At 36.3% G+C, this 20,736-nt stretch overlaps 1 protein-coding gene across 2 annotated transcripts in view; it reads left to right on the top strand.

Moving 5' to 3' along the window:
* FRAS1 (Fraser extracellular matrix complex subunit 1) overlaps window positions 1-20,736 on the top strand; it is a 420,203-nt gene that overhangs the window by 310,536 nt on the left and 88,931 nt on the right. The window contains exons 35-40 of one of the 2 annotated variants that reach the window (XM_027058965.2): window positions 1,395-1,427; window positions 9,447-9,578; window positions 10,916-11,041; window positions 13,035-13,282; window positions 18,955-19,103; window positions 19,493-19,655. In XM_027058965.2, the coding sequence (XP_026914766.2) occupies window positions 1,395-1,427; window positions 9,447-9,578; window positions 10,916-11,041; window positions 13,035-13,282; window positions 18,955-19,103; window positions 19,493-19,655 (851 nt within the window). The remainder of the gene's footprint in view (window positions 1-1,394; window positions 1,428-9,446; window positions 9,579-10,915; window positions 11,042-13,034; window positions 13,283-18,954; window positions 19,104-19,492; window positions 19,656-20,736) is intronic. The other variant, XM_053217214.1, reaches the window with a different exon arrangement.

Here is a 20,736-nt window from a genome sequence, read left to right as displayed (position 1 = left end):
GATAGAGGCCAGACCTTAGAGGCCCTATAAGCCTTGGGATCTTTATCCCAAGAACAATAGGAACATAGGTTTTTATAAGGAACTCTTTGACTACAGTGATGTGAGTGGATTGGAGGAGGAGGCCACGGGTGGATGGGCTGTGGGTAAGAGGAATCTAGGGAGAAGCATCCCCTACTACCTCAGAGAAAGTCACATGCAGGAATGGAGAATGCAGTCAACATTTGGGGCTGGGATTTGATAGAAGCCACCTTTTTTAAAGGAAGAGAAAACTGAATGAAAGAATAGCTGAATTTCTAATTTGAGCCATTTTGTGCCCTACCACCTAGTCATGCTAGTTAATCTTTGCTATCCCTCATCTGTCCCCTTGACCCAGTAATCAAAGCTGCTGAGTAGAATGCAGGAGTTTTGTAAATACTTCTGTATTGTATAGAATCTGGAATGATTCTAAAAATCTTGAATGCTGTTTCCTTATGATCTTTAAGATGTATGTGCCACATAACATGATTAATATGGAATATTATTTTTATATAGTAGCTTTATTCATACAGAACAGCTGGTGATTTCCTATGGTAAGTTGAACACGGGTTAAATAATTTTAGAGTTACATTTTAAATCATGGCAAACATTTAAAATAATATTTTCCATTATTTATGTTAAATGCAATTGTCCAGAAAATGACTAACTCTTCAATTATATTGAAAATATTTAAGCGTGAGCATAGACCTCTTCTCTAGGGAATATCCCCAGTGTTTAGTAACTGGATAACTAATAGCCCATTAAAATGTTCATGGTTCTCTAACTTGACAAGACCTACTTTACAAAGAAACTCAAAATATCCTGGGAGTAGGGGGAAAGAAAACATGTCAACCATGGTTGAAGTTATTTCCATACCTATTATACTTGCCTAAGTTCCTAAAACCTTTTTAGTGAGAACAGAGTCCTGTCCTATATAATCTATGGGATAAATGCCATGAGATAAATCTCTCACATCATTACAATGTGTAAATCAATGTCCCTGGCATCACTCAATTGTACGATGGAATTGACCCACCAAAGAGCCTTGTCAGTGATATACATCACCCACATTCACTGATTTGTAGGATTTTATGTACTGATAAAATGGGATCTGAATGAATGTATTATAAATCACTCTAACTACTGGGATATAAAATTATTCTACTCTACAGTTCTTTTTGTTACTTAAAATTAGTGATGGCACCATTAAATTCAACATAATATTAACAAAAGACCTGGTGATCTTTCCTTAAACCATAATAATTTAGATTAAAACATCCTTTACTTTTCTAACCTCTGCCCCATATTTTGTACCTTCTCCATCTATTTCTGATCCCAAAATGCTTAGTACACTGATTTTCTCTTTTCTGTTCTTTCAGGTCTCCCTGAATCGGTGAAATTTCACTTCACAGGTGAAGATTTTAATAGCAATTTTATTAGAAAATGGAATTTTCCTTTCCTTATTAGTCCTTTCTTTTTGTTCCCTTCATCATTACTTGCATTATTTTCTAAGAACTCCTTAAAAGTTATATAAGACAAGTTTTTCTGAAATGATCACATGACTAAATAGTAATAGTGTAACTTTGTATTCATAGAAAAAGTAATCCATCAAATATCCGAAAGTGTTGTTCAAGCCCCATTTCAACCAATCCCAATATCTATTAAAGAGAGGTAATAGTGGTTAAGAGGTTAGCCTCTGGATTCAGAGGCTGCCCCGAGGGTCAGCCTACTCTGGGAAAGTTTCTTAACCTCTCTATGCCTGAATGCCTCACTCATCAGTGGGGATAATAACTAATAATTGCATATATGTAAAGCTCCCAGAACAATGGTTGGCACAGTCATTCCTCTGTGACACTCAGCTAATGGGCAGTGGTTGTATATAGTCTTGAATTGAGCCTTTCATTGAATGCCTTGCTACTGGAGGGAAATGAAAGCTGTGTGTAGAAGACCCCAGCATTCCAGTCCACAGTCAGACCTGGCATCTATGAGGAGCAACACAGGGACAAGCTTTCTTGTTTAGGTCTGGTGTGAGGATGGTTGGCTGTAATCCTGAAATTGCTGTTTAGGTGGGTTTGACTATTCCATTGGAATCAACCATCCATATGTCTGTCCTATTATATTTTGTGTAGGATAAATTTTGGTTAGAGAGAAAGTCATCTCCCTCAAACTCCCAGATTTTCTTTCCTTTTTTGAGGGTTAAAAATCACACGTGTTGTGATTTTTACTTGTTGTAAATTTCATTGTTGTATCATTGTTTTTTTTTTAATTGAGATTGAATTGACATACGACACATAACAAATTGATATATAATATATTAGTTTCAGGTGTACAGCAGAATGATTCAGTATTTGTATATATTGCAAAGTGATCACAACAGTACATCTGGTTAACATCAGTCACCATAAATAGTTACAAATTATTTTTTCTTGTTAGTATAACTTTTACATTTACTGTCTTTGAAACTTTCAAATGTGCTATACTGAATTATTAACTATAGTTGCCATGCTGTACATTACATGCCCATGACTTTTTTTATAACTAGAAGTTTGTCCCTTTTGGCTCCCTTCACTCATTTCATACCCCGCCCCCACCCCACCTCTGACAACCAGCAATTTGTCTTCTAGCTGTGAGCTTGGGTTTTTTGTTTTTTGTTTATTTGCTGGTTTGTTTATTTTAGATCCCACAAATCAGTGAGATCATATGGTGGTTGTCTTTCTCTGTCTGACCTATTTCATTCAGCATAATGCCCTTAAGGTCTGTCCATGTCATTGCAAATGGCAAGAGTTTCTCCTTTTTTATGACTGAATAATATTTCATTGCATATATATACTACCTTTTCTTTATCCATTTGTTAAATGGACACTTAGGCTGCTTCCATGTCATGGCTATTGTTAATAGTGCTGCAATAATCATGGGGTGCATATCTCTTTTCAAGTTAGTGTTTTCATTTTCTTTGGATAAATACCCAGAAATGGATTGCTGGATAATGAGGTATTTCTCTTTTAATTTTTTGTGGAAACTTCGAACTATTTTCCATAGAGCGTGTACTAGTTTATATTCCCATCCACAGTGCACAAGGGTTCTCTTTTCTCCACATCCTAGCCCACACTGTTATTTCTTGCCCTTTGGATAATAGTCATTCTAACATATGTGAGGTGCTATCTCATTGTGGTTTTGGTTTGCATTTCCCTGATGATTAGTGATGATGAGCATTTTTTCATGTACCTGTTGGCCATCTCTATGTCTTTAGAAAAATGACTATTCAGGTACTCTGCCTATTTTTTAATTGGATTGTTTGGGCTTGGGGCTATTGAGTTTTATGAGTTCTTTATATATTTTGGATATTAACCCCTTATCAGATACATAATTTGCAAATATCTTCTCCCATTTGGTACTTTGCCTTTTCATTTTGTTGATGGTTTTCTTTGCTGTGCAGAAACTTTTTAGTGTGATGTAGTCCCACTTGTTTATGTTTGCTTTTGGTGCCTTTGCTTTTGGTTTCAAATCCCAAAAAATCATCACCAAGGCCAACATCAAAGAGCTTCCACCTTTGTTTTCTTCCAAGAGTTTTATAGTTTCAGGTCTTACATGCAAGTATTTAATCCATATTGAGTTATTTTGTGTGGGGGGTATAAGATAATGGTAGAGTTTCCTTCATTTGCATGTGGCTGTCCAATTTTCCCAACACAATTTATTGAAGAGACTGTCCTTTTCATTGTATATTTGTGGCTCCTTTGTCATAAATTAATTGACTGTATATATGTAGGTTTATTTCTGGGCTCTCTATTCTATACTGTTGATCTCTGTTGATTCTGTTGATCTATTTTTGTGCCAATGTAATGCTGTTTTGATTACTGTGGCATTGTAATACAATTCGGAATGAGAGAGCATGATGCCTTCAGCTTTGTTTTTCTTTCTTAAGATTGCTTTGTCTTTTTGGGGTCTTTTATAGTTTCATACAAAATTAGAATAATTGGTCCTATTTCTGTGGAAAATGCCTTTGGAAATTTGATGGGATTGCTTAGAATCTGTAGATTGCTTTGAGTATTATGGACGTTTTGACAATATTAGTTCTTCTAATCCATGGGCATGAAATATCCTTACATTTATTATGTCTTCTCCAGTTTCTTTCATCAGTATCTTATAGTTCAGAGCACAGATATTTCACCTACTTGGTTAAATTTATTCCTAGGTATTTTATTCTTTTTGATGTAGTTATAAATGGGATTATTTTCTGAACATCTCTGATAGCTTATTATTAGGATATAGAAATGCAACAGATTTTAGCATATTGATTTTGTATCATAGAACTTTACTAAATTTGTTTATTAGTTCTAATAGTTTTTTGGTGGCATCTAGGTTTTTCTATACATAATGTGCCATCTGCAAATAGTGACAGTTTTACTTCTTCCTTTCCAATTTAGATGCCTTTTATTTCTTTTTCAACTATTTTGTCATTTGTTGATGTGAATCCAGTATCAGCTCATTTCCAGTGATAAGCTTCTAGATAGTTCATACAATCATTAATAATATACAACAGATTATATAGTATTTTACATTTTACAAAACAATTTTCAGTACAAGTTGTCTAATTTAATCCTTATAACAATACTATTTTTAGCATTTTAAAGTATTATGTTTAGCATTTTAAAACTGGGAAAACTACAGGTCAATAGAGTAAGTAATCGCCCAGATTTCCAGTCCTGGTAAACAGTAGAGCAAAGATTTTAATACATGTTTCTGACACTGAGCATGAGATATTTAATTTAGTCTGGGCTGCATGTGTGTTGGTCATGAAAAACAAGTATCGTAATAGTGTGCCTATTTGGTTTCCAAACCTCAACTTTTACCTGAAAGCTTAATTAGGTGAAGGGGTTAACTATTAACTTCTCTGGGACTTGAAGTTAAATGATCCTTGAACTTATCATACAGAGTAGAGTAAATAGATGTTGGGGTGACCTTAAATTAATTTATCTTGTTTCTGCCTGAGGCTTTTTCTTCTATATGTATATATGTATCTTTTATATACATATATATATGTGTGTATATATATATGTATATATATGTATATATATATATATGTGTATATATATATGTGTATATATATATATATGGTTGAGTAATTTTTTTAAAATGATTTTAAAATTTTAATTTTTTTAGAGCAGTTTCAGGTTTACAAAGAAATGAGAGTAAGGTACAGAGATTTCCCTTACTCACCCTGCCCCGACACATGCATAGCATAGCTTCTCCCATTGTCAATATCACTCATCAGAACAGTAGATTTTTTACTAAGGATGAACCTATACTAATGTATCATAATCAACCAAAATCTATAGTTTGGGTTCATTCCTGGCGTTGTACATTCTTTGGGTTTTGGCCAGTGAATGATGACATTTATCCATTATTATAATGGATTATTATAATGTCGTGTAGAGTATTTTCACTACCCTAAGAATCCTCTATGCTCTTCCTATTCATCTCCCTTCCCTACTTCCCTCCTTTAGCAACCACTGTTCTTTTCATTGTCTTCCATAGTTTTGTTTTTTCCAGAATGTCATATAGTGAGAATCCTATAAAATGTGGTATTTTCTCTGTATGACTTATTTCACTTAGCATAACACTCTCCAGTTCCATCTACGTTGCTACGAAAGGCCATATTTCATTCTTTCTCATTGCCAAGTAGTATTCCATTGTGTATATAAACCAAAATTTCTTTATCCTTTCATCAGTTGATGGACATTTAGGCTCTTTCCATAATTTGGCTATTGTTGAAAGTGCTTCTATAAACATTGGGGTACAAGTGCCCCTATGCATCAACACTCCAGATACCATATGTTTTCACTCTTATGTGGATCCTGAGAAACTTAACAAAAGACCATGGGGGAGGGGCAGGAAAAAAAAAAGTTAGAGAGGGAGGGAGCCAAAACATAAGACACTCTTAAAAACTGAGAACAAACTGAGGGTTGTTGGGGGGTGGGAGGGATGATGAGTATTGAGGAGGGCACCTGTTGGGATGAACACTGGGTGTTGTATGGAAACCAATTTGACAACAAATTTCATATCAAAAAAAAATAATAAAACCATGTGAAGAGTTAGGACAAAAAAAATGTGGTATTTTCAGATTGGCTTATGTCACTTAGCAATATACATTTAAGGTTCCTCAATGTCTTTGCGTGGCTTAGTAGCTCATTTCTTTTTGGTGCTGAATAACATTCCATTGTCTAGAAGTACCACAATTTATTTATCCATTCATCCACTAAAGGACATTTTGGTTGCTTCCAAGTTTTAGCAATTGTAAATATATCTGCATCTGGGTGCAGGCTTTGGACCTAAGTTTTCAACTGCTTTGGGTAAATACCAAAGAGTTCAGGTGCTGTGTCATATGATAAGAATATATTCAATTTTGTTTAAAAAAAAAAAGCCAAACTGTCTTCCAAAATGGCTGTACCATTTTGCATTCCCACCAGCAATGTATAAGAGTTCTTTTTGACCCACATCTTTGTCAGCATTTGGTATTGTCAGTGTTCCAGATTTTGGCCATTTTAATTGGTATGTAATGGCATCTTATTATTGTTTTAATTTGCATGTCTCTGCTGACATATGATGAGGAGCATCTTTTCATGTGATTTGCCATCTATGTATCTTCTTTGGTGAGGTGTCTGTTAAGGTCTTTGGCCCATTTTTTAATCGGGCTGTTCGTTTTCTTATTGTTGGGTTTTATGAGTTCTTTGTACATTTTGAATAACAATCCTTTATCAGATGGGTCTTTTGCACATTTTTTATTCAATTTGTGACTTGTCCTTTCATACACTTGACATTGTTCACAGAGCAGAAGTTTTTAATTTTAATGAAGTCCAGCTTATCCATGATTTCTTTCAAGGATCATATGTTTTGTGTTGTATCTAAAGAGGCATCACCCAAGGTAATTTCTAAGTTATCTCCTATATTGTCTTCTAGGAGCCTTATAGTATTACTGCATTCTACATTTAGCTCCATGATCCATTTGAGTTAATTGTTGTGAAGGGTGTAAGAGTTTCCCTTTTTTTTTTTAAGGAGAAAAACTTTTGGAAACTGGTAGGAAGGAAGCTATCTCCTTTAGGAGAGTTTTGTGAGAGAAAATTTTAAATTAGGCACATAATGAACTAAGGTGGCAACAAGCCCAAGCCCTGATATTAACCAGTAGAATGAAGGAGAATAGCTCATTTGGTTAATCAACTAAGATGAGAAGGAAAGTTGATATTCCTGACCTGGCTGCTTCAAAATAAGCATACGTGCTCTGTAGAGCCGCCCTAAGCAAGGAAAATACACAAGGCAAATGGTTCCTGCAGGAGGCATCTGACCTTAAGAGGCAATTTGACTGTTTCTCAGAGAAATCAGAAATGTTGCTCAAAGGGACACCTAGACTTGTAATTACTAACATTTTTATTATAAGTTCTTATATTTGCTTACAAAATTCTGAATCCTCTTGATATATTTTCTAGTTATAAAATATGTGCCAGAAAATAGCTTTCTTCCATTTACTTACAGAGAAAAGGATATACCTTGGTCACACTGACAGCTGTGTGATATTACCAAGGCTCTTAAGTTTCAGGGCCCCTTCCCTCTTCTGTAAAAGTGAGGATGTGGAAGGCTCCCTGAGGTTCCCTCCCAACTTAAAAATGGAGTCAGTGTATGGGACACCTGGATGGCTCTGTCAATTGTGTCTGACTCTTGATTTCAACTCAGGTCATGACCCCAGAGTCATGGAATCAAGCCCCATGTCAGACTCTTCACTGGGCATGGAGCCTTGTTAAGATTCTCTGTCTCTCCCTCTGCCCCTCCTTCCCACTTGCACGCTCTCTCTCTCTAAAAAAAAAATGATATCAACATAAAACAATTTTAAAAAGTAAAATTATATCTTATAACTATGATTTTTATTTAACATAGGTGTTCTTAACTTAGATTCCAGGGACCTCAGAGAATCAGAACCCACTGAGATTTATGGAATAGTTCATTATGTTTGTCCCCAAACTCTCCAAAGTTAAGAATTATTTGTCCCTATCTTTGATGATCCAGAGAGGAGATTGAGCATAAACAAAGAAGCAGGGGCAATAATTGTGACACTTAACTGAATGACCAGGACCATAAAACCTTCATGTCACAAGGGCAATGTCTCCTGGCCTTCAGTAGGGCTATTTCTGGACTGCTCTGTACCTTATAAAATCCAGCCATATCTTTTAGATCTGTTCTCAAGGAAAAGACAAATCTAAAACCCAAATGTCATTAGTAGGAGGCCCTGAGTAATGCTTTGCTTTGCTTAAGTAGATGTCAGATTCCTACAGACTTGTTACTAAGTCTAGAAGGAAGGGAAGAAGGAAACCAACCCATATGAAAGCATATTACACATTTAAAATAATCAACAGTACAGTTTCCTTACTAGCCACTACAGATAAACACATTGGTGAACTGATAGTACACATATTCTTCCAAACCTGGCTTTTAGAGAAGAGAGGGTATTTTTTATTTTTTATTTTTTAATGTTTATTTATTTTTGTGGGGAGGGGAGGAGCAGAGAGAGAAAGGGAGACAGAGAATCCAAAGAAGGCTCCTCAATAACAGCAGAGAGCTCCATGCAGGGCTCCAACTCACAAATTGTGAGATCTTGACCTGAGCTGAACTCGAACTCTTAACCACATGAGCCACCCAGGCACCCCACAAGGGTGTCGTAAGGTAAGAAAGGGGAAAGAAGAGTCAAGGGCCAGGCACCTCTGCCTTTGTGTCCTTCAGGTGATCAGTGTTTACTTGGATGTCAGATAATCCAAGGAAATAAAATATTGAAGTCATTGTTCTGTTCGCAAAAGTATCTTCCATTTACTGCATTGTGTATAACGTTCAGGTAAAAAAAAAAACCGGGTCTGCTTGCTTCCAAACAAATGCCATTAGAGAAACTTGTATGGGTATTTTCTATCTTTTTCAAAAAGTTCTTTTCTAAGGAGACATAGGCATGTCTTTTCTAAATGAGATCACTCGAAAGAAAATATTTTTCTGAAATAGGAGGAGTCAAAAAATAATTCCATAAATAACAGAAATAAGTCTTTACCAGCATCATCTAAGAGTGCAGATTTTGTGTTACTTTCCTTTCCCCTAGTGTTTACCAATATCACCTTGTTGTGAAATTTGCTTCTTAAAATGACTTGTTATTATGGTCCTTTAGCCTTTTCATTATCCAGTAGAAAAAGCTTTGTTAGAATAGCCCACAGTATGTTACTTGCTTGCTTACTTTTTCCATTTGTAAGCATCTCTGTAAGGTGTTAAGGTAATCTAAAAAAGCTTCTGGCTACCTGTTTGTGGAAGCAGCCTGATGGTGACCAGACTACAAGTTGATGTGTGTGTGTGTGTGTTTGTGTGTGTGTGTGTGTGTTTGTGTGTGTGTGTGTGTGTATCCTTTCCAGTTTCAGATGGAGATCACACAAGTCCGGAGATGGCCCTCACCATTCACTTGCTTCCCACTGATCAGCACCCACCCGTGTTCCAGGTCAGAGCTCCACTGCTTGAGGTCAGCCCAGGAGGCAGCTCTTCTATAGGTAAGAACTGAACCTGAAAGAAACATGCCTTTGGAAATGGAACCATAATTCAGCCACAGTCCCTGTTTAAACCTCTTGATGCTTGCCAAAAAGTAGTGACCTCCTCTTCCAAAAGGTGCATGCATTCTCACCTGTTTCCTTCCCTCCGCCCATTTCCATGCAAATAGAAGCAGCACAGAGAAAAGGAAATAAACCCTTCAGAGGTCAATGTTCAGTGATGGAATACAACACAGAATTCATTTTCTAGACTCCAGGAGTTCGATTTGTTGCCATCACTAAAGTACAAAGTTAACAAAGGAGAGTAGAGAGCAGAAAAGAGGGGGGCAGTTTCAGTGACTGCTCCTGTTTTGTTTGGAAAGTAAAGAGAAACAGGAGAGACGACAGATCATAATAACCTTCAGAAGTTGTAAGGAGTTGGCCCTGTTATTTTGGATGTGATTTTATTTACCTATTAGTGTACCTACTTTTTAGGATTTTCTTTATTCTTTCACTAAGTACATTTTAAAAGCAAACAGTGGATGTTGTGGTTTTGTTAGCTGTTCTCTACAGATCCTCATCCAGTTTCTACCCATGAGTATTGGCCTGAAATTAATTATCATCCAATTTCTAAACAAGCCGACTGTCACTTCTACCCTACTCTTTCTCACTTCTGTCATGGCCATAGCAGCTGATGTTAAAACAATTTTGTTTTTGTGTAGGTTCAGAAAAAGAAGGGAATAAATAGTGAAAAGCAAAAACAGTTTCTAGGAACATTTTCTGTAAGAAAACCTACCCCCGCAGGTCAGGACTGAACTAATGTTGGTTTCCATGCCCTCATTTGTATAGATGATGAAAAGTGTTCTTAATTGAGAACTACCTACTTATAAATTAACTTTTAAAAGTAAGTTAACTATTTGAAATTTTAGAATTGACTGTATTATCAATTTTCACTCTTTTGTGGTTGATTGGAGTTAAACACTGCCTTCTGATGACCATCAGATTGTCTACAACATGGCTTCCAGCCTGCCCTGTGGCTGTAATGTATGCAGGGCATACAGTTAAAAAATTTTTTTTGAATGTGTATTATTTTTGAGAGAGAGAAAGAGAAAGAGAAAGGAAGAAAGAGAGAGAGAGAATGGGGGAGCGGCAGAGAGGGGAGACACAGAATCCAAAGCAGGCTCCAGGCTCCAAGCTGTCAGCACATAGCCCAACACAGGGCTTGAACCCATGAGCTGTGAGATCATGACCTGAGCTGAAGTTGGACACATAAGTAGCTGAGCCACCCAGGCGCCCCAGGGCATAGAGGTTTTTTTTAACGTACCCACAGCCTGTCGCTATGATTTGTCTCCTGACTGCAGGACTTCAGCTGGTAGTAAGAGATACCAAGATAGCACCTGAAGAATTCTTCTTTGAGCTCCGGAAACCTCCAGAGCATGGCGTGCTCCTTAAGTACACAGCCAAGTTCAAAGGGCCCATGGCCACAGGTAGCTGCTTACTCTGTCATTGACTGCTTGGAGAATTTCTTGCTCTATAGTCAGTTTTATGTGTCTCAGACAAGAAGGAAAGCCACTCTGTGGGACAAACTATGAGGAGACACTGAAAAAGGAAAAACTTTTAGCTTTTAGCCCATTGGCTGAAATATTTGGGACTTCTTTCTCTGTGCCATCACCCACACCCCAAACTATGAAGCTGTTTCCTCAAGTTGTTGGTGAAATTAGTTGAATTGGTCGATTTACCTGGAGTAAATACATTTAGAACAACCTCATAGGAAGTGTCAGCTGCCACTTTCCTATGGTTTGTTCATGAAGATGAATTTGTCTTCCTTAGTTTGGTATGTTAATCTTCACAATATTTTTAGCACTGAAACTCTGATAGTATAAACTACACGTATCCTCATCCATAGAAAAGGAAACACATTTTTTGAGTATTGTCTTTGTGATGTAACACTATGGTAGGTGATGTGACCAGCTTTCCAAAATAATATTTCTTACACTCTCCAATTATAAAAAATAAGACATGTTGATTGTTTAGAAAACAAAGAGAAGCACAAGGAACACAACTAATCTAATTTTTAATAGTCAGCCCATATATATCAAAGTGAGTATTATCCCTTTCAAAGTAATCACTTTGGAATGCTATATGCTTATTTTAACAATCTGTACTTTCTCAAAACCTTTATATAATTCCTAATAGGTATGTAATCATGCATTCTTTTGAATATCCCTGCAGAGAGAGGGGGGCAAGTCTCTGACCTTGAAGGTAGATAGAATTTGAAGAACAACCAATCAGCATTTGGGAGTCACAAAGGTGGATTTTTAAAAAATTTACTGAACACAAGAAATGTCATCAGAATAAATTTCTAGCATCCTAAGGGAACTACTTTAAGAGCATTAACAGTCAGAGCCCAGCTTCTTTAACAGTATATTTAGCTTATATTTGTATAATTAATATATAAGATACAAAGATATATATAAAATATTAGTTTTATTACTTTTTTTTTAAGGCTCAATACCACTAGCACCAGTAAATCACAATAACACAATGTTAAAAGAGAAGGCTTGGAAGACAAATACAGAAAATGAATAAATTCTTTAGTCTCATTCATAATACCAATTATTACAGCCAATAATCTATCAGGAAATAGAATTGCAAATAACATCCAAGAATACCAATTCCTCAATTGTACTCTCTAGAATCCTTGGGGTCCATGGCACTAAGGGGCATTTCTCATAAAGGATTCCATGACCAAACAATTTTGAAATGCTTTAATACTTATATATCGAAGATTCTAAAATTCTAGTAAATCCTGCAGTTCAAAAATTTTTACTTTTAAATTTTGTTTAAACCTATTTTCCCCAAAGTTATATGACCTTGAAACTTATTTCACACAATGCCTATAAAATCTATCACAAATTAGGACTCTAGACTTAGAAAGTTTGGATTTCTAACTTTAAGGAGGTTTTTCAATTTTCAGATATTTTTTATTTTAGAAAAACTTTATACTCCCAACTAAAATAAAGACCTCTACAGATTCATCAAACATAATTTATTTTCATACCTTTCTCAAAAGAATTTTAGTGTCAAGATTAGATTCTAGAAGTGTTATCATAAAGAATAGAGGCTTGACCTTTAATTCGCTAGAACTAAGAATGATGCCTGAATCTTACAGAAACAGATTTGGGCTCAATATGATTAAGAACTGACAAAAATTAGAGCCCTCTCCAGTAGAATTAGCTACCTTGTAAAACAGTGAGCCTCCCACCTTGAGAAGTGTTGAAGGGCAGGCTAAATAACCCCTTTTCAAGAGTGGTATAAAAGGAATCCTATATTGGGTGGGTGGTTGGACTAATTAACTTACAACTCCCAGAGTTTATGATCCTATATGTACTTTGAAATCCTGAGAACAAAGGTGTTATATACATGAAAAGTGTTATTCCCAGAAGTAATTGGTTTTGCACTTTGTTTCATTCTCAAAAGGTGACACTTTCACATATGAGGACATTGAGAAAAATGCTCTGCAGTATCTACACGACGGCTCCTCCGCCCGGGAAGACAGCATGGAGATCTCAGTCACAGATGGCACCTCGGTGACAACCGTGGAAGTAAGAGTGGAGGTGTCACTGTCGGAGGACCCAGGGCCTCAGCTGGCTGCCGGCGCCTCTCTGAGCATTACAGTTGCTAGTAAAAGCACGGCCGTAATCACCAGGTCACATCTTGCTTATGTTGTAAGTTCTTGCCCCGCTCTTGTTCACTGCACCCCATCCCTGGGCCTGACTAGAAAATAAGGCTATGGCTGAATATTTGGGACATCAGGAATATGGCCAGATAAGGAAGTTTTTTCTCAACTTTCCCAATAGTTCTACTCTTAGAAGGAGTTACAGTGTTTACTCTGGCTGCTCCTAGTGTCTCATGAACAGACAAAGGAACGAGCAAACCTTTGATGAAAACACAATGAGATTGTGTAGGGATGGGTGATTGCCAACAAGGAACATTGCTGGTGTCAGAAAAACCCAAGTCCCCATTTTTTTTGAAGCCCCATCCATAATATTTTGAGTGGGAATTTTCAGGAAAGAGCGTTTTAGAAGAACTTGTCTGATTAATGACTAATAACTTATGATATTTCATGGCCCACTGAGAAGAAGCCCACTTTTCACCAGCTTTTGTCTCAAAGCCAGCGCTAGACAGAATGCTGCCACACCCCTTTGGCAGTGCGTCTCTGCCAGATTCCCTAGGCAAGATTACTGACTCACCCCCATCCCATGCCCCAAAGGAAGCAGTGTGTTTAGGGGACCAAGGTTTAGATTTAGGGACTCTGCATTTTTTCCCCATCTGGCATTAATTTGCTAAGTGATCCTGGTTAATTAAACTCTTCTTCTTTCTTTGATTCCACCTCTGGAGCTAAGGATAATAAGGATAATTAATTTTATTTTTCAGTTGTGTGCATTGTAAACATACATGAATTATCCATGTAAACATAATGAATAGTTTTGGCAAATACCTTGAAAATAAGGATGATTATCTGAATGGTAATCATTCTCAGTATTGAATTTTTCCTTACCAATGTTAAAATTCCAACCAATGACCTGTCCCCCGCCTTTTTAAATACTATATAGTTTTAAGTAATCCTTTTCTGGGCTAAATAGTCTAGCTCTAAAATCTAGTCCTGAATAGTAGCATGTAAGATAAAGCCTTAGCCTGGGAACAATTGCTTCAATTGCTTTAGCACAGATTTAGCCCTGAAATTGTCTTTTCTTAAATTATGGGAAACTGCATTCCACCCTGATTCTTCTCATGGGTCCAGTAGAGCTTCAGAACAGCTTTGATTTTGTTTTTTTCTTAATTGACAGGTGATTTTTACCATAGGTTATGGTCTTTTGAATCTTATGAAACTCATGAATTCATAAAAATGTATGAATATAGATTTAATCAATAGATCACCAAGGCTTGAAAAATGTTTGACAGGCCAAAATAGCTCTCCAGGAGCAGTTCCTGCCCATTAACTGTGTATTATAAGCTGCATATCAAAACGCAAGCCCATTGGCAACTGAACATGTATTTTTCAGAAATTGATTGAATGTGAATTTACCCACTAGAGCAGAAAGACTCCAAAAGGACTATTCTAGCCTGCTGAAAGTATAGCATATTTTAAGGACTTAGCTAAGTTATATACTAACTTTTTCTCTGAGGGTTGTAGAAGAATTTTGTGCTTGGTGTCATGGGGGGAAATTTTTGCAGATATGCATAGTTAGTGAGTTTGCAGTGAACATGCAAAAAGGTTAGAAAAGCCATCTGAAATGCTGGTCATAAATGGAGCAGAATATAAAAGGATAGGAGCAGACAAGCCTCTTAATTAGAGTATCATTAATGGCAAGAGATGTCAAGAGAGACAAAAGGCAGAAATGGGATTCTGTGTGATTTGTTTCTTAATGGCGGTTTCCTGTACAGTTTGCTACACACTGCAGGTAAACAAGTAGTGAAAGGGTGTTTTGTAGTTACAACAGATGAGTTTTAATCCAGGCTTACCACTTACTAGCATAGTAACCCTTGGCAAGTTACTTAGCTTTCTAGGGCTAGTTTTCTCATCTGTAATGTGGGCAGGATGATATGAGATTAATCTTAAAAAGCTAATAGCATTTCTAGGCACCAGCCAAAAATATAATAATTAAAAATAGGATACCATCTATAATAACATCGCATAACACATATCTAAGAATAAATGTAAAAAAAGATGTATAATTTCTAGGGAAAATTGATACTATGTACAACTAAAAGAAAATCCAAAAGAATCTCTTAGCCAAGTTTTAGAAATAAAAGGAGAATTTACCAAGGGGTCAAAGAGAAGCTCAACAAAGCAATAGCATTGCTATACATAAGCAAAAAATAGCCACTAAATGTAACTTAAAAAATGATACCACTTATAATAGCATTTTAAAATCATGTCTTTTGGACTAAATCTAACAAAAATTAGACAGTACTTCTACAGAAAAAATTGTAACAACTTAATTGACAAACATTTTTTTTTTTAAACACTCAATAGGGGCGCCTGGGTGGCTCAGTCGGTTGAGCGTCTGACTTTGGCTCAGGTCATGATCTCACAGCTCGTGAGTTCAAGCCCCTCTTTGGGCTCTGTGCTGACAGCTCAGAGCCTGGAGCCTGCTTCGGATTCTGTGTCTCCCTCTCTCTCTGCCCCTAACCCACTTGCATTCTGTCTTTGTCTCTCTCAAAAATAAAATAAAACATTAAAAGCACTCAATAAATGATGGGACATGCCATACTCATGAATCACAGGATTTAATATCTAAAAGATAGCAATTTTCCTGCAAAGTGATCCTGCCTTTCAACTGAGTTCCAATCAAAAGCCCAGTGGACTTTTTATGGATCTTGATAAGCTGATTCTACAATAAAGAACGAAGGACCAAAATTCTGAAACAGAATGCTAGGAGGGCAGGGGCTTGCCCTATCAAATATCAGAATTTATGATAAACCTGCGCTATTTAAAGCAGTGTAGTAGCACAAGAATGTACGAGAGAGTCCAGAAACAGACCTACAAATGAGACTGTAATATAAAACAGGTATAGTAAGCCAGATCAGTGGAAACAGGAGGAACTACTTAAAATATAGATCTGCACAAAATGGTTGTTCCTGTGGATAAAAAAAGAACTTGTAGTGCTCCCTCACACTGTACACAGAGATTAGTAACTTCAAGCAAATCAAGCAATTCTTTGTAGGATATAGGTAAATATTTTTAGATATTGGGAAAGGGAAGAATTTTTAAACTAGAAACAAAAAGTCCTAACTATGAAGAAAAGATTAATAAATTTGACTATGTTAAAATTAAATTTATGTTTCCCTAAACATACCAGAAATACACAAAACAGACAAGTTACAAATTGGAAGAAGGTACTTGCAATATATATAACCAAAAATAACAAAGAAAATATATCAAATGTCTACAGATTGAGAAGAAAAAGATAACCCAGATAAGATGAACAAGAGACATTAATAGGAATTTCAGAAGAGGAACCCATAGGGCCAATAAATATAAAAAGATATCATCACTTTTTTATGCATCAAGAAAAGCCAAAAAGACTACATACCATATCATACCAATTCAACTGGAAGAAATCTAAATTTTTAAATGTTGTAGAGGAAATGAACCTATAGAAGTTTCTTTGCTGATGGAAAAGTAAACTTGAAGAAGCCACTTTGGGAAAGAATTTGGCATAGTCTTGTGAGGATGAGTGGTCATATACACTAACTATTCCACTCCTAGATTCCTATCCAAGAGAAACTTTCATATGTACACCAAAAGATATGCCCAAGAATACTCAAAGTGATACTATTTGTAATAGCAAAAATATTGAAACAAGACAAATGCCCATCAACAGGATAATAGAACCTGTGGTATACTTACTCCTTAGAATATTACACAACACTCGAAACACATGAACTATTGCTACATACAACAATATCGACGGGTCTCAGCAGTCCACTACTGAGTAAGAAGTCCCACAAGGGGAAAGTCTTTTCATAAGTTTTTTAAAAACAACTAAAAATACTTTGTAGTAATATATCAAATCATATCAAGAAATTCAAGGAAATGAGAAGCAAGATCCAGGGTGATGGTAACCCAATGACAAGATGAAGGAGGAACACATACATGAATGTTAATTAGCAGTGTTCTAGTCCTTGTGTTGACTGGTGGGTCAATAGATGTAAAAATAATAAAAAGAAAATGAAAAGTGAACTAATACAAAAGGGTTAGGAAGGTAGGAAAATTATGTGAGAATAAAGTCTACATTCTTATCAATTTTTTTTGCATCCATGATACCTTAGATAGGCCAAAGTAATCATTTTCCTTAATTATTAAAAATAATTAATATTTTCTTAAATTATGATAGCATTTTCAGAAGAAAAAAATATCTAGCCAATTTCACACTTTTTCAAACCCACCGGTCACTTGAGATTTGAAACATTAAAATAAATGTGCCTGACATGAAATAAGCATTTCTTTGCCAAATTTACCAGTGTGGAATTTCAAAGCTATTCATTCTAATCAAGAGCCAGGAGTTCTGTCCTTGTAGTTTATCACCATCTCCGAAGACAGTACTTTGGAACTCTTAGCTGTCTTTTAAAAATTCTCTCTCAGAGGGTACTCATAATAATATTAGGAGGCAGTCTTTTGGAAGTCTGCATGTTGTATTTGATAACCCATGTGGAATAGTAGAGAAAGTTTTGAAGTATAAATTTAGGGGAAATTTTCTGAAGGTTTGCAGCTTCAGTGAATTTGAGTTTCCTTCCTTACTGATGTCAGGTGATGTGAGGAAATATGGAAAATTCTGTGACCTTGCATTGAGGCTCTGACCTGTCAACTTAAAAAGGGTTATAAACAAGAACTGACTAAAACCCCCTGCCCCAGATCACCAGATATCCTGAGCACATTCCTGATCCATACTTCAAATAACTATAACACAGCAATGGAAATTTGCATTTAAAAGTACACTTTGCCATGCAATATATATATTTTTTGTTGCTGTGGTAAAGTGCAAAGAGCCCCCATGTTCACAGCCAACTACTCTAAAAGATGAATGACTCAGAGAAACTCTCCAAGAAGATGTTGCCTGCCTCTTAGATATTTCCACAATATTCTTAAAGAAAGAAGAAATTGTTCATTGAGATATACAACTATTGTCCACTTGGAAACACAGAAAGCCAATTTTATTTCTCAATAAACAATGCAGAAGGAAAGGGAAATCGTGTTTGTTAAGATTGGTCATCTTGGGGGTTGAGTATCTGTAGGTTCCATCCTGGTAGAATGAAATCTGTAAGATTTCCTAAATTCTTCTGTTAAACTAAACTTTTTACATGTCAAATATTACTTAAAGTGAGTCATTGACTAAGCTAAATAACTTCCCTTCTTTCTGTTCCACAGAATTATATTTATCATTGTATTATATGTTATAATAGAATTTTAACTCTGTCTAAAAAGCAAACTGTCCTTTGAAACTCTTAAAAGAAGCCTACAACCATGTTTATAGAGAGATGACTTTCTATCTCTGACCATGTTTTGTTCTTCACTAGATGCTTGTAATGGCAATGAAACCCCATGTGGCCCTTATAATAACAATAGGGCATCTCTTTGTTTTATGCCACATACCTAAAGGGCATTTCCCCATTATTATCATAAGCTAGTCTTGAAAGAAGACATTATCAAAGAGGCATTTTACGAGGAATAGATACTAGGATTTTCAAGCACTTCAAAGTGGTGTTGCTTTATCACAAAGGGAAAGAGACTTTTCCAATTGGCAGAGAAGGAAGCACATGTGATTTTTAACTACTAGAAGCATTTATTCCTATAAATGTGTGTTCATGTCTTGCCTCATATTTGCCTGATTAGGATGATTCTTCCCCTGACCCAGAGATCTGGATTCAGTTAAATTCTCTGCCCATGTATGGTGCCCTCTTAAGAATGTCAGGACCTGAAGTGGAAGAGCTCTCGGAGGTTTCCAATTTCACAATGGAAGACATCAACAACAAGAAAATTAGGTATATAACCACTTTGTATTACTTGACAGAATTTTTAAAAATTGTATTAAAACATTTAAGCAACTAACCCATAGCTCCCTTGAAAGATTATATTGCTTCATTTTTTTAATGTTTATTTATTTTGGAGAGAAGGGGGGGGGGAGGAGGGACAGAGAGAGAGGGAGACACAGAATCTGAAGCAAGGTCCAGGCTCTGAGCTGTCAGCACAGAGCCCGACGAGGGGCTCGAACTCATGGACTAAGAGATAATGACCTGAGCTGAAGTTGGATGCTTAACCAACTGATCCACCCAGGCGCCCCTATATTGTTCCAGTTTTAAACAAAGATGCAATCATCTTACCTGGCTTGTCATGTAGCTCATTCATTTGATTCTTGTCCTTACCTCTGTAGGTATTCAGCTGTGTATGAGACTGATGGTAATCTGGTTACTGATAGCTTCCATTTCTCTGTCTCTGATATGGACCACAACCATCTAGACAATCAGATGTTTACCATCACTATCACTCCTGTTGAGAATCCACCTCCAGTCATTGCTTTCGCTGACCTTATCACGGTAAACAATTCTCAGATCAATGAACAATGAGTGTTATAGAGAACTGGAATCTGTGCTGATGTAAATACAGGATTTCTACCTGAACTGGCTGCCAAGTTCTTCCCCCAAAGTATCTAGCCAATACTGTCAAGATATGCAGTTTTTAATCATGAGTTTTTTCAAAAAGTATGAAAAAATTATATGCAGAAGGTCAAATAACTATGTATTATTTAGTCAAAACTATTTATGTGCTAGGCATAAATGCTAGACATGTGTAATATTTTGTATATTATGCTAGATGTGTGAAGTAGTGGGAGTGAAATTATAAATGTAATATATCTTTTAGGAGTTAATCATCTAATGTCTGTAAGAACTAAAATATGGGGATATGGACAATGTCCCCAAGTCACTTCTTAAGTCAATATTAATCACTGTAAATATTATTTACAGTTCCTTGAGTGTGGGGGGGATGGAGGCCATATGACATATCCCAATCATGAGGTCACCCAGACCCGAGTTCAAGTGCTGGTTCTGTTACTTACTAGCTGAGTGACCCCGGTCTAATTAATTACATATTTCTTAGCTTCCATTTCCTCATCTTTAAAATATAACTACTCCTGTTATATAGAGGATTGCTCTGATGGTTAACAGAATAACATATAAAAGCCCCCGGTACATAACAACACATGGTAGGGATTCCATAAGAGTTAATTCAGTTTCCTTGGCCTGCTCTGTGTACATACCATAATGCCAAAAATGCAGGAATTTTTCTGGTTTTGTCAAGCAAATGATACTCATAAAACTGAGTTGTTTTTAAATGGCTTTGATATTCCATACCTTGGGGAACCCATGTGGACCTTCTCCATTCCCAGCGTCAGGATGACCTTCTACTTTGTATCTTGTAGATCTCCCTACATGAGGCCAAGAATTATTCAAAGTGAAATGGCTCAGTCATGTCCAGGAGGCTAGCAAAAAACACCAGGGACAGGTTGCAGAGTTAGCATACAAAACAGGGCCCTAAAAGAAAAAGTTAGTTCAAGCAGCTGCTTTTACTTATGCTGATTTATTTGCCTCTTTAACATTAAGATCAGCCCTTGCTTTC

This window comes from Acinonyx jubatus, chromosome B1, assembly GCF_027475565.1.
Source record: "Acinonyx jubatus isolate Ajub_Pintada_27869175 chromosome B1, VMU_Ajub_asm_v1.0, whole genome shotgun sequence".
Classification (NCBI taxonomy): domain Eukaryota; kingdom Metazoa; phylum Chordata; class Mammalia; order Carnivora; family Felidae; genus Acinonyx; species Acinonyx jubatus.
The sequence above is the reverse complement of the archived record's forward strand: the minus strand, read 5'-3'. Positions and strand labels throughout refer to the sequence as shown.